The 13,480-nt window shown below is 43.7% G+C and overlaps 2 protein-coding genes across 3 annotated transcripts in view; both read right to left on the bottom strand.

The window, feature by feature from the left end:
* Nucleotides 1-3,014, bottom strand: part of plce1 (phospholipase C, epsilon 1) — a 56,714-nt gene extending 53,700 nt beyond the window's left edge. For both annotated transcript variants that reach the window (XM_062560265.1, XM_062560266.1), the window contains exon 1: nucleotides 2,890-3,014. The gene's annotated coding sequence lies outside the window, so the exon portion shown is untranslated. The remainder of the gene's footprint in view (nucleotides 1-2,889) is intronic.
* A 2,417-nt stretch (nucleotides 3,015-5,431) lies between these two features.
* slc35g1 (solute carrier family 35 member G1) lies at nucleotides 5,432-12,043 on the bottom strand. Its single transcript, XM_037464216.2, has 5 exons — nucleotides 11,530-12,043; nucleotides 10,040-10,220; nucleotides 8,341-8,475; nucleotides 7,840-8,036; nucleotides 5,432-7,613 (listed from the first exon to the last, which is right to left on the bottom strand). The coding sequence occupies exons 1-5, from the start codon at nucleotides 11,831-11,833 to the stop codon at nucleotides 7,201-7,203; spliced, it is 1,230 nt and encodes a 409-aa protein (XP_037320113.2). The 5' UTR covers nucleotides 11,834-12,043; the 3' UTR covers nucleotides 5,432-7,200.
* Nucleotides 12,044-13,480: the final 1,437 nt, after the last annotated feature.

The following is a 13,480-nucleotide window of genomic DNA, read 5'->3' on the forward strand; positions in this document are numbered from 1 at the left end:
TGCTTCAGAAATATGGGGAAAATCCGCCTGCATCGCGTGGATCATCCTAATTACAACACACCGGGCCGACGTTATTTTTGACGAGTTTGAATGTTCGGTTTTTAATCCGTCTGAGGAGCAGGTTTCTGATCAAAAACCCGAACGGGTTCAGTACCCAACTTCCACCTGAACGACAGCACCATTTAACACAAAAAATGTCATTAGATTCTATACACCAATGGTCATTATACATGTCGTGAAGTAGCGCCTTCAATCCCCAACATAGTTTTAGCAAATCCAGGTGCTTGAGATGGGCCCTGCCCTCCACGCGGGAGTACTATTGCACCTTTGGGAGGCCGGGACTCCCTTCTACAGAGTCCAAGGAGCGTCCGATTGAGCCGGGGTGCGATCAGGGGCGGAATTGACAGTCGGTGATTTGATGACGTTGTGGACACCGGCGTGAAACGGGAACGACGCAAAGATCAAAAGGCGGAAGGAGGTGATGGGGTCCCGCTGGATGATTCAGAGCTTCTTTGTAATTGGCGAAGCCTTAATTGGTCAGACAAATTCCAGGAAGATCGAGAACAAAAGAGCCCCTTCTTTTGTTAATGAACAATTTGCAAACCGGCTGGGTCAACGCGGTTTAATCATGGCCCGCCTCCTGGCAAGTACGGTTGCAAGAAAATATTCAACACTTGTATCGCAGGGTAACATTTCCTGATACTCTTTCGATTCCCCAAAACACTCCATCCAATTCGCAGTCATTCAGACAGAGGCTTCGATTGCATCAAAACGCAGCGCGATGAAGCTAAACGCATGGATTAAAGTGAGTTCATGTAGATCCCAGTGTTCTGATTATTCAGATTTTTTGTACACTGTACTGTGCTCTTTAGACAAAGACTTACTTTTTTCCCCCCAATCTGAATATATCAGCTTGCTTACAGAATCACAATACATCTCCCGGGCGTCAACCCTTCCCTAAAGCGAGCGATGTATTTCCATTAGGTAAGAACGCACCTGAACCCTTTAATGTGCCACATGTGTGAGAGGGAAACTCAAGACCTTATCCAGACGTTTGTTAATTGTCCACTTGAGAAATCGACTTCACAATACATTAAATCAGCTCCCCTTTGGTCTACTGGATGGCATGCTTTTTGTTAATAATAAAAGGGAAGATAGTGTCAGAACTCACTAAAGATCAAGGCTTCATTCACAGAGAGTTCATTGAAACAGTCACAACTAATGAAACAAATACGCTAAAGCATTAAAGCATATATATCCTTCTTCTCACTGCCGCCATGATACAATACTGACAGGCACCGGAATCAAAACAGATTATAAGGCAGCGAAAAGGACATGAAATCAACCTGCAATCTTCTGCAGGTTACCTTTCATTTCCAACTTCCAGTCTGCCCCTCAGTAACACACTGCTGCAAACAGAACAGACGTTTCATGCAAAGGGACCTGGAGGACATGTGGCTTTGATTAGTGGGCCGGGCAGAGGGAGACGCCAGCGGAAAGTGAGAGGGGCTCTGTGTGTGTGTGTGTGTGTGTGTCTGTGTGAGAGAGTGTTTTTACGTGTGTTAGTGAAACAGCAGAGAGAGAGGGCTGACTCAAGAGGGGGGATTGTATCATCTCAGTGGATAACTGTGTGAATGGTAGTGTGTGTGTGTGTGTGTGTGAGCGCTAGCATATGCACTCAATAACAAAGAGAATAAAATGATGACTCAAAAGGGGAGAGACTGCTGAACTGAAGAATGAAATGAGTGCGAGTGTGTGTGAGTACAACCACAAAAACAGTGTGACGGCATAACAGAAGTGAACCACGCCAGTATAAGTGATGGTGAATCATGTCCATATCAAACTGTTGCAGGGTCTTCTCTGAGACATTTGGTCATTATTTCTGGTAAACAAATCAACCTACTCGTTCCCATTCATTCAAATCCAATGATCTGTCATCTCTGCTATTATTCCAAGATGCCGTTACACTTTGGGGCATGGACTGAACATCATGCGATGTGGTAAGACGTCGCCTGACAACAATCCAAATCTCTGATGATGTTTTAATTCCCGAACGTGAAAACGGGATCACATTAGAGAGAAGGGAAACACTGAGGATAGAAGACTCATTAACAACGCAGTGAAGCATATTTTTACAAACAAGGCTGGTGAGAGAAAATGAACATAACATTTGCATTTGTTTTTCAAAAATCCCCACGGGGGGACCTTAGCTCACGAAGCATTAAGCAATACAAATGCATCCCACTGATATATGTTCATAGGTCAAAGGTCAAGTACGACACAAAAAAAACAACAAAAAAGGGCGACGCCATCCAGACAAAGTGTGGGAAGCGAGGATGCGCCAAAGCAGAGAGCAGAACGTTTAACGAGTCCAACCAGTCTCCACCAATCCCTTCCCTCCACCCTTGAAGCATCACCACACCTTCTCTCAAGCTGCTCAACACGTGACTTAATTCTGGAGCACCAGGAAATAACTGGAATGTGCGGGATGTTATATCAAATTTAATTTTTAACATTAAAACAAATGTGTCAACCACATTTGTTGTAAATAGATGTATTTCTATTTAGTTTCCATTTGCAACCCTGAAGTTAGAGCCTTTATTTTTTTAAAAGGTCACAGTGCCCAAGTGATGTCCAGGGGGACTTATAAGTCAACTTAACCAGTTACTTAAAAAATGATGTCCGTCTCGCAAAACCGTATTTATTATATTATGTTTGCTATTGAGTGACTTTGGGCTTCTTTCAACCACGTTTTGGGGAAACCACCGACACATGAGAGCAACTTGCCCAAACGTTACCACGCTCGAGACCCCCCAAACAAAACGCAACGCAACGCAACCCACGAAAGGAAGCGTGCACCGAAGTGACAGTGGCGTGCGATGAACTTACCGAGCTTGGTTCGCGTCCGGTGTAAACTTCGCACACTGCCCGGTTTTAACACACGCGAGGAGGACGTAAGGAGGACTTTTGCCCCCGCGGACTGGTTCCCCTCGCAGCTCGCGCGCACTGGAGGTCGATGCGCTACGCTCTCCGCCGTGATGCGTTCAGGATCTCCTCGGAATATTTGCATGCGAATATGAGTGCGGTTTCGTCACACCGGGCCGGGCCCCAGGTACTGTTTGGTTTAGCCGACTGTGGACATTGTGTTCAGACACATTTGCATTTGCTAAAGCAGGCGGATAAATGATAAAGGCAGCCCAGTTGCTTAGTTCTGGCCCTGTAAAACCTCTGCAAATAGAGCAATCAGCATTTTGACCACACTACAGTAAAACGGTTGTAAATTGACAGTAGTTTGTGTGTGATGCCATGACAGAAAAACAATGTAATTGGTTGATTTCTAAACATGTAGCTTCCGATAATTTGATGTGATTTCTTGCAAGTTGAGTTATGTTTCGCATTTCAATTAGTGGCATAGATATTTGCTAGATAATTCATTATTCAAGTTGTTCGGTAAAATATCCATGGGTACGTGAATGCGGCATTCTTCTTCTGTCCCCAGTAGCCAGCAGAATTGTTGACAGGAGGACAATAATGGTTCTGAATGTGTGTGTGTGTGTGTGTGTGTGTGTGTATGTGTGTGTGTGTGTGTGTGTCTGTGTGTGTTTGTGGGGGGGTTGTGTTTGTATTGGAATGTCTGGCCACACTTTTGCATCATAAACCCTGAGTCACACACACTTCATGTAGAGTGTCCTACACTCCATGTTCTATTTCTTTTCTTTTCTTTTTTTCTTGGATATATAGTTTTGTAGCACCAGACGCTCGACTATGGGATGTTATCAACCAAGGTACCGTCTGAGTGCATGCAAGCCCCACCAAATGACGCTCACCTTATAAATGTCATCCTCAATCAGTTACTGGCCCATCATCTGCTGATCTAGAGCCAGAGGTGCAAAATCGGACACATTTATGTTTACATTTACGTGTGGTAATAATGTGTTCCATTTGATGTGCAGATTCATGTGGTGCCATTGTTTCTCCTCTTCGCTTTTTATTGGCGTTATGGGTATAGAACTTAAACTGCAGTTGTACCTCTGGACTGGAAAAAAGCCCTTGCGAACGAGGAATGCCGTTTTCCACTTCACATACAGTATGGCTGCATTTGTTTCAACTTGGAAAATTAGGCTTTATTTTCAAATTGCCTCCCACCCAGTTGATGGGAAGTATTATGCCGTTCTTCAGGAATGTTCAAACCTTTCGTTCCTCCGACGCTCCTCCTGAAAACCTTCGGGGAATCCCCGGCTGTCGAGGTGCTTTTTCAGTGTCTGAGCATTTTTTATTTCCTCCACGCCAAAACATCTGATATGACTTTGTGCTTTGCGATAAAACCAAACCAAAGGGATGTAATGACAAGCAATGCAAATAAAATGCTCTAGATATAGTGAGCATGTTATTTTTCACGCACACCTTTGACCTTTGACCTGGTAGTACCGGTGTGAACGTGTTCTTCCGAAGCCAGCCTGTTACCAGCAAACGCAAAAAAAGAGATTTTTGTTGTTTTTCGTGAACAAATACAGCAAATGTATGCAATGTGTATGGTTGAAAGCAATTTAAATAACTATGAAAAGAGAAACCAACATGGTTTTTTACATTTTAGTTTATGACTAAAACCAAAAACTGGAATCCCCTCAACTATTAGAGCTGCTGCTATCGTAGGTGAAGAAAAGTTGCAATTTAAGAGCAAATCCTCATTTTGTGGATCCTGCCCTCTGCTGTCCGTACATGTTGACTACATGTACAGGAAGCTGGTATTCAACCTGTTACACCTCCTGAAATAACCTACCAATGAACACAATTCATGGTGGTTGGATGTTGAAATTGTGAAAGTCCCTTTACTTTTTATATGAGACATCTTTTGCATAAAGTTTATCCTAATGCCCCCCAAAACCAATGAGCCATTCTGTTCTAGTTCAGATTCCACCCCCCGTCCCCAACCGCCCCTGGATGCAGAACACGGCTTACGACAACACCTGCATGTTCTTTGCAGAGCAGTTTGCTCTCATGGATGATACAACACTTGGTCCAGTAAGATATGGGTTGTGTTGCGACACAATAAAGCACGCCCAATCTGCGTAAATTAACCACGCCGACTGTCTGCTAACGAAGGGAGAACTTAACAAAGGAGGGTTGCTCAAAGCTGCACAACAACCTGCATTCACACGTTCCCATGACAACGACAATCGACTCGGCCGCGTAGCGTTCTGAGCCAAGCACCCTGCTCAACAGCTACCTGACTCAGTCCTTTGCACCATTGTTCGCCATGGCAACGGCACAGACACAATGGACAATGATGTCCAAGGCAGTGCCCGTGCACAGCCAGCTTCAGTCACAGAAGATACAATAAAGAATGATTTTCTGAGTGATTATAAGAAATAAACCGGTCTACGCAAGTTTGAGAGCAAAAAAGGACACACATACGAGTTATATTATTCATTTACTTTATTATCAAATCATAAATATATATACATCTTTTAGATTATTTTGATGTAATAAATTATAGAAACGGTTAATTAAATTCCGCTAAAGCATAGTTCAAAAATCCAAAATCAGACTTGTAAGGCTAATAGCTCCTGAAATATTTTGGATTGTTAACCATTTGATGGAAAAACAACACATTGTGCTTAAGCTACTAGCATTCAAGTAAGTTAAATTGATGTTGTGATCAAAACTTTAAAGACTAAAAAGTAGTGTTGCAACATCTTAGGGGAACATTAAGTCTTCTGTACGACAAACATGTATTTAGAAAAGAAGTCACAGTGTCTTCAAACCTTTTCCTCCAAACCAAAGCAGAATACTGGGGACACATTCGATTGCATCATTTTCACACACGGCACTGTTCATCATATCCAAATGATGCATTGAACTATATTCAACTAGTTAAAACTACTAAGTAGCATCAGAATTGAATGAACTGATACATCTCTCCGCCATCACGACCACAGCAAATAAGCGCTTGGAAAGTGCTTTGTCCAGCATTGGAACGCTAATTGTAAATGTAAATATCCATCTTGGAAACCTCAGTAAAGAAAAGAATTAGAAGGAGAAACGAAACCATAAATACAAGACTCAAGAGAACAGAAACAGCAGGTGTGAAAGGAATAAAGTGTAGGACCATAAATAGCAGGCTAGCAGGACATTTACCTTCCTCTTCTAGCTGTAATTCAGCCAAATAAACACTACAGTATTATTTAGTGGGTAACTGAAAACTTTTTTACCCTCTAGCCACAAAAAGCCACTTTTAGCCTCATGGAAAATATTTTTTTAGACACCTGAGGACACTAATTAGGAGTCTTTAAAATAACATTAAGAGCTACCCGACTTGATAAAGAGTTCACTCCTCCTGAGATAATGAAGAAACCAGTGGGGCCGCCCGGGTAGAGAAGACAGTCAAGCATTAGTTGGCTCATTAAAAAAAACGCTGTTAGATTTTTCAGAAGCATCCTAATTCATATTCAGAGATATGCACAATAGCACGTGAGAGCTGCCCAGAAGAAGTTGCTGGTGACGGAGCGGCTCCCCCAAGAGGAGCGGCAGGTTAAAGTTCCCCGCTGAAGGCACTTCGAGGATAAATATGCATCGTAAGATAATGGATATTAGCGTATTATCTTGTTATGTAAAAGGAGGCCGAATAAGAATGAAATCACAAAAGACTTGGTGTGGTTCCCATGTGGGCATTTTAAGCAGAAAGACGAGGGATCCCTGAGTGAATCGCACTGCTGCTTTCAAGTAAAATACTTTTTTATTAGTTTAATTAGTTTAATCTTTTTCTGTCTTTATAATCAACAAGTTTTGTTAAACAAAACTGTGTATTTAAGTGCTAATGTTGCTTTTTGGTTTGCCTTATATTTTTAAGTTTTATTGCTCGCATCGTTTGCAGATAAGTCACTCAAAAGTGCCTGGTGCGTGCCACAATACAATGAAATATCTATACGTATGTGTTCCTTCTTTCTTTCTGAGGATACCATTGTTGCTAATTAATGTAACGCAGTAAAAACCGTCCTAATGCAGTAAACCTCTCACTTTGGCTATTTAATTCAGGACTAAACTAGACTTAAATATGGGACTGCGTACATCCTTCAGAAACAGCCTCATTACTCTCATGGAGTTCAAGCCTCTCCGTAGGCTATCCATGTAGGAAAACCAGTCAAATGCTGAACACACAATCAGGAAAAAAGTACAAATACTGACACCAAGTCCTCCTTCTCAGGTCTTGCGAGAGTTGCTGTACCACTTCTGTAGCGCTACTCCACTCGTGCTGAGCACGACGCACAGCGCCCCCCCCAGGCTCCACATGGTCGGCGCGCGGTTGAAGAAAATAAATTGGAAGATGAACGCCAGCACCACGTCGAGCGTCCTCATCAGGGCCACGGGCCCCGCCTTCTCGATCTGCAGGGCCTTGGTGAGGAAGGTCTGGCCGGCGATGCCGAGGACGGCGATCAGCATCAGCAGCCAGCGGTCGCGGCCGCAGTACGGGATCTTCCACTCCCCGAGGACGGACACCGCGATGACGCACTCGACGAAGCCGATGACGGCGTAGTACCAGACAGAGAGGTAGTAGTGGACGCTCTTCCCCATCTTGCGCAGGACGACAAATGTAAAAGCGGCCCCGATCGCTCCTGCAGTGATTAGAAGAAAGAAGACTGAAAGTGGTACGGCAATCTTAAAAAACAAAGTACCCGGGTGGTACAAAAGAAACAAAAAAAAACGGGCCGAGAGATGTTATTCTATCCAAGTGAAATTAACAAAATTCTCATTATCATCATACTTTCTACAGAACAACAAGACGTTTTCCTATTCATTTTAATCAAACAAACGTCCCTGTGTGTGTTCTCCTCGCATCACCTGCAAATGCAGCGATCGTCCCCTTGAGGTGGTTTCCGTAGTTTCCCTCGATGCCGCGTAGCTGCTCGCCAAAGAGGAACGGTGGCCGGGCGATGAGGAGGACTCCACTGATGGTGAACACGGTGAAGACACAGTCCCAGATTGTACACCTCTCCTTCAGGAAGATCCAGGCCAGGAGGGAGGTAAAGACTGGATTACTGGAAGGCAGAGGCAATGAGGTAGAGAGAGAGAGAGTGTGAGAGAGAGATAAAAAATAATTAAATGTGTATGTACAATTTAAAAACAGGCAAGTTGAGAGACGAGGTAATCCAGATCCTTGTTTTAAAATGGATAACTGACCGATATTTGAAAGAGAACAAGAGAGAGACATATTAAAGAAAAATAAGGGAAGAGAGAAGAGAAGAAAATTGAGGAAAAAAGGGTAACAGGCGTGCAATGGGGGAATAGAATCTATTGATATTCGTATTATCTCCACTAATCCACAATCAATATAGATCCTACCTGAACATAATGACTGTGGCGTCCGCCAGCGGCATCTGCTGGACCGCATAGAAGAGCAGGATCATGGCATTGGAACCGATCAATCCCCGAAGCACCAGATAAACACGTTTGTCTCGGGGACCGAGGAAGCCCGTCCTGGAGGATCAGAGATATGAGGGTGATGGATGAATGAATGACTGGGTGGCTGGATGAGTAGACTGACCGACAGAGGAAGTAATACGACTGAAACTTCAGACGGGGGACGGACGGAGACAAATTGAGCAGCAGAGCGAGCCGAGGGGAGACAAATGACCTGATGGCCTTACAGATGGGGAGGTGCACAGAACGAACGGATTGGGCTGAAAGGAGAGGTGGAAAGTTGATTATGACGAATGTAAAAACAAAGAACAACGTGGAGGACGAGTGGATGGATGGATGGATGGACAGAGAGGTAAATGAATGAATCAAGATACTAGTGGCAGTCTTTGGGAATCACGTTTTACATCCATTGGTGCAAAAACGAAACCAGAAACAAGCTTGAGGAATAAATGGATCGAAAGTACAATTAATGATTGACAGATGCTCCTTTCCCATCGTGTACTATCTCCTAGTGGTTCAGTTCTTTGGATTATTTCATGTTCTTGCGCTTTATAATCCAATACACATTGTTAAGTGAAAATGATACGATATATCATTATTGTGAAAGAAGGTTTTTTCATTTTATAACATTTCGCATATACAGGTGAAACTCGAAAAATCAGAATATCGTGCATAAGTTCATTTATTTCAGTAATTCAACTTAACCGTCTACCAGGACATTTTAGAGCACTTCATGCTTCCTTCAGCAGACAAGCTTTATGGAGTGTCACAGTTTGATTCTGCTTCCTGTTTTATTTTGTAGTTTCATGTCTCTTGTGTCCCTGGGTAACTTCACTTCCTGCCTTGTCCTGTGATTGCCTGATTGTTTCCACCTGTGTCCAATCACCTGCACCTCCCTAGTGTATTTAAGCCCTGTGTGCCTGTTGTCCCCTGTCGCGTCATTGTTATGTCTACATGCCTTTTTTTTGGATTAAAGAGCACTTTTGGAAAACCTGAAGACTCTGAGTCCTCCCTGCCTCCGACCTGCACCAGCAGCACACCTTGTGACATGGAGATGCTGACTTCATTTTCCAGCAGGACTTGGCACCTGCCCACACTGCCAAAGAATTTCTGAGATTTTGAATTTGTGGTTTTCAGAAGCTGTATGCCATAATCATCCAAAATTATATCAAATAAAGGCTTGAAATATCGTACTTGCTTGTAATGAGTCTATAATGTATTAGTTTCACCTTTTAAGTTGAATTACTGAAATAAAACTTGCACGATATTCAAATTTTTCGAGTTTCATCTGTATATATATCTATATATATAGATATAAAAAGCATATAACTTCATGTAGGAAGGCTTTATTCAAAACCCTCCTAACACCCGTCTACATGCTACATGTTTATGCTTTATGAGTGGATTATGGGAATAATAAACATACATGTCTCTCACAGCTTTGAGACAACTTAAACTTGTTGGAGCAACCTGCTAATGGGGGTGGGCAGCAAGGCTTGAGGACTAATGAAAGGGGTCGTGTGCTACATAACTGTGGAGAATATTCTCCTCTTATAATCGCAAGACATGAAGGTTTAAAAAAACAACAACTAAATGTTGGGAGTTTCTGCTTCATGCTCACTTGTGGTAGATGAGTAACGGCAAAGTGAAGAGCATCTGGAAGAAGCAGCGTATGGCGCTGATCTCTATGGCGTGGACACCCTGGATACTTTTCACCAGGACTGCAATGACGGAGAAGAAAACCGTGGACAGCAAAGCGTAGAACAGGCCGAGACCCGGACACGGTTTTGGTTTCTCTGCATCTGAAGGAAACGGAAGAGAGAGAGAGAGTCAAAGAACAGTTGGTTTATACGGATTTCTCATCCGACCAAACCAGTTACAATGAAAAGCCCGTTGATTTGGCCCTGCTCGTGTTGACCCAGTAAGAGCAGCAGGGTTGACGGTGTGTTATCTATCTCCATGACGTCTACAAAAGACAGCGGCGTAGTGTTTGCATACCCTGCCCTCAGAATAATAAACTGATATCATTGCAGAGATTAAATTCCAACCTCAGGTCAATCAAACATCTTTCAATGAGTGGCTTACTCTGTATTTCATTTATTGTATACAGGATTAGGTTTCTTAGCCTTTTGCTAAGACGCGCTTTTATTTGTATTCTCAGTTCCGCCCCAGGGTCCATAGACAGGCTTACTATTACATTGTTACGTTAATGTATTAGTATTACATTATTACGCTAGTATTTCACATACCGTTTGCTGGTATAAATTCATTTATGTCAAAAATAATTACTAATATATATTATTATATTATATAGTAACTATCTTGATAAAACATTTACAGTCAAGGTGCTCTGTGATGAGCCTCATTTTCCCCAAAGTTACACAGAGGAAAACTAGTGGCCCTGGGCCTTGAGTACATCGCGCACATGCCTGTTAACTCCTACACAAAGACACATCACTTTATACTGAGTTGCACAGATGTGCACGAAAGATATTTAAGTCAGTATTGTAGCCGTTGTATGGATGAAAATGCCTGTATGCTTAAAGCCACAGGTGTGATGACACTGTAAAAGTGCCAAGTCATTTCCCCTTTCAAGATGACGCAAATGTTGAAGCAGTGTGTCTGTATCTGCATGATATATGGTATTATTATTAGATACAGTGTACATTAACATATATGGACACCATCATATAGTACCGATATATTCGGAAATCTAGTAATTGACCATAAATAGATAAGTAAATCTATGACGTACTTCTGATATATAAAGCTAATTATGACATTACATCATTTGTGCCGGACTTAACGGGAAAATAGTTAAGTAAACTTAAATGTAAAGCTTTTAACAGTGTTTTCTGTCAGCCATACCCCTGCTAATCGGCTAATAGCCTCCCCGTGACGTCATCGCCGTCGGCATATTTTTATGTGACGTTGCGCGGTTATATAACACAAAACTTCAAAAAGGGAAGCCATTGCTTCTCTGGCTGCCTAACGGTCCTCGCCTCGACATCTCCTTCCCATGGCAGTCCACTGACAAGTGACCGGGGGGACGGTGGGACGGGACGGGAGGGGAGAGGGGGGCTCTGCCTTTTAAGACACGCGCGCTTATACCTTCGCCCGCGGCTTTCTCCTCGCGCGTCGCGACGCACCACGCCGGCGGGCACAGCGCGTGTCTCCCGCCGCCTCCTCTTCCTCCTCTTCCGGCGTCGTCGTCGTCGTAGGCGCACGACGCGCGGACGTTGTTGCTCTGCAGCTGGATCCTCGCCTCCGTCCGTCCATCCCCGGCACTCTCCTCCTCGTCGCCGCCGTCGCCGTCCTCGTCGTCGCTGTTAGTGTCCACTCGGTGAAACACGACGGCGATGTCGCCCTCTGCGCACAAAGCCCGCTCGCGCGCGGCGTGGTCCCGGTCGCCCATGGTGTGATGTGACGGCGGCTGAGCGGCAGCATGCCTCGGCGCGGCGGAGTAGGTCGTCCGCTTTCTTCAGCACCCACCCACCCGCCTGCCTACTCCCGGGAGACCGGGGAGGCAAGGTCAATGATTAACCTCGGGTCGGAGGCAGACGCGGTCCCGTGCGGTGGTTGCTTTGCCCACGGGGGGGCAGAGCTGAACCCAAAACCAGCTCTGCGGGAGAAGTGAAACGTTACTCAACGTGCACGCCCAGAGAGGGGGGGAGGCAGTGGGGATTTGAACCAACCACAAGTCGCCTAAAGCCCTATAATGGACAGAGGGGGGTGTCTTGTATGGAATGCCGTTTTAGTCAAAATTAAATAAATGAATAAATACACGGTAATGCATAATGACACTGCATTTCATGATAAATAAATGAATAAATACACGGTAATGCATAATGACACTGCATTTCATAATAAATAAATGAATAAATACACGGTAATGCATAATGACACGGTACTCGGTAATGCATAATGACACGGTACTCGGTAATGCATAATGACACGGTACTCGGTAATGCATAATGACACGGTACTCGGTAATGCATAATGACACGGTACTCGGTAATGCATAATGACACTGCATTTCATTTCACGTTCTTATATGCAAATCAGGGGGCGTGGCTATCTATCACATTCAGAACAGACGACAGAGCCGTGTGCCGTCGACACCGCTAGCGAACGCGGAAGCACCCCCCCCCCCCCCTCCCTAGCATGCTAGCATTAGCGGATCAAATCGATCAACATGGGTTATCTGCAGATACTATTTTGACACATATTGAGGGTTTTTTGGAAATACTAGGGCTTGCAGGTCCCACTTCGGCAGCTCTAGACTGCGGTCAACTCAGGCGACACTCGGATATCCGTGGTCAACTCAGCCGACACTTGAATTTTAGTGCACGTTTATGCTGACATTTACGGTACAATTTCTCAAAGTTTGGTCCGGTTACTTGCTCAATACCGTAAATGTCAGCATAAACGTGCACTGAAATTCAAGTGTCAGCTGAGGCTCTGTTGTCTGTTCTGAATGTGATAGATAGCCACGCCCCCTGATTTGCATATAAGAACGTGAAATGAAATGCAGTGTCATTATGCATTACCGAGTACCGTGTCATTATGCATTACCGAGTACCGTGTCATTATGCATTACCGAGTACCGTGTCATTATGCATTACCGAGTACCGTGTCATTATGCATTACCGTGTATTTATTCATTTATTTATTATGAAATGCAGTGTCATTATGCATTACCGTGTATTTATTCATTTATTTATCATGAAATGCAGTGTCATTATGCATTACCGTGTATTTATTCATTTATTTAAATTTGACTAAAACGGCATTCCATAGTCTTGGGGGGGTTGGATGACTATGACTTTATTTGTTTTCCCCAAAACGTCGATAATTATGTATGATTAAGTGAGAGTAGCCCTGCGGTCGATTTACTGTAAATAATTATTTAAAAAACAGTGATTTAACATTTTAGCAGTTTATTAACACTGTGCTGTACAGAAAATACAATGAGCAAGGTCACAAATGAATGGCTATTATCCTCTATCCTTAGCTAACTAGATCAGACTGACACACCGTTATGCAGAAGTAGCACGTTACA

The sequence above is a fragment of the Pungitius pungitius genome, chromosome 21 (genome assembly GCF_949316345.1).
Source record: "Pungitius pungitius chromosome 21, fPunPun2.1, whole genome shotgun sequence".
In the NCBI taxonomy this organism is placed as follows: Eukaryota; Metazoa; Chordata; class Actinopteri; order Perciformes; family Gasterosteidae; genus Pungitius; species Pungitius pungitius.

Bases quoted from the DNA above. Each gene is read 5' to 3' on its own strand.
- slc35g1 (XM_037464216.2), bottom strand. From the start codon at position 11,833: ATGGGCGACCGGGACCACGCCGCGCGCGAGCGGGCTTTGTGCGCAGAG. The intron at 10,221-11,529 runs GTATAAGCGCGC...CGTTTCCTTCAG, and splicing joins GGAGAAAGCCGCGGGCGAAG to ATGCAGAGAAACCAAAACCG. The intron at 8,037-8,340 runs GTAGGATCTATA...TCTGCCTTCCAG, and splicing joins GCCACAGTCATTATGTTCAG to TAATCCAGTCTTTACCTCCC.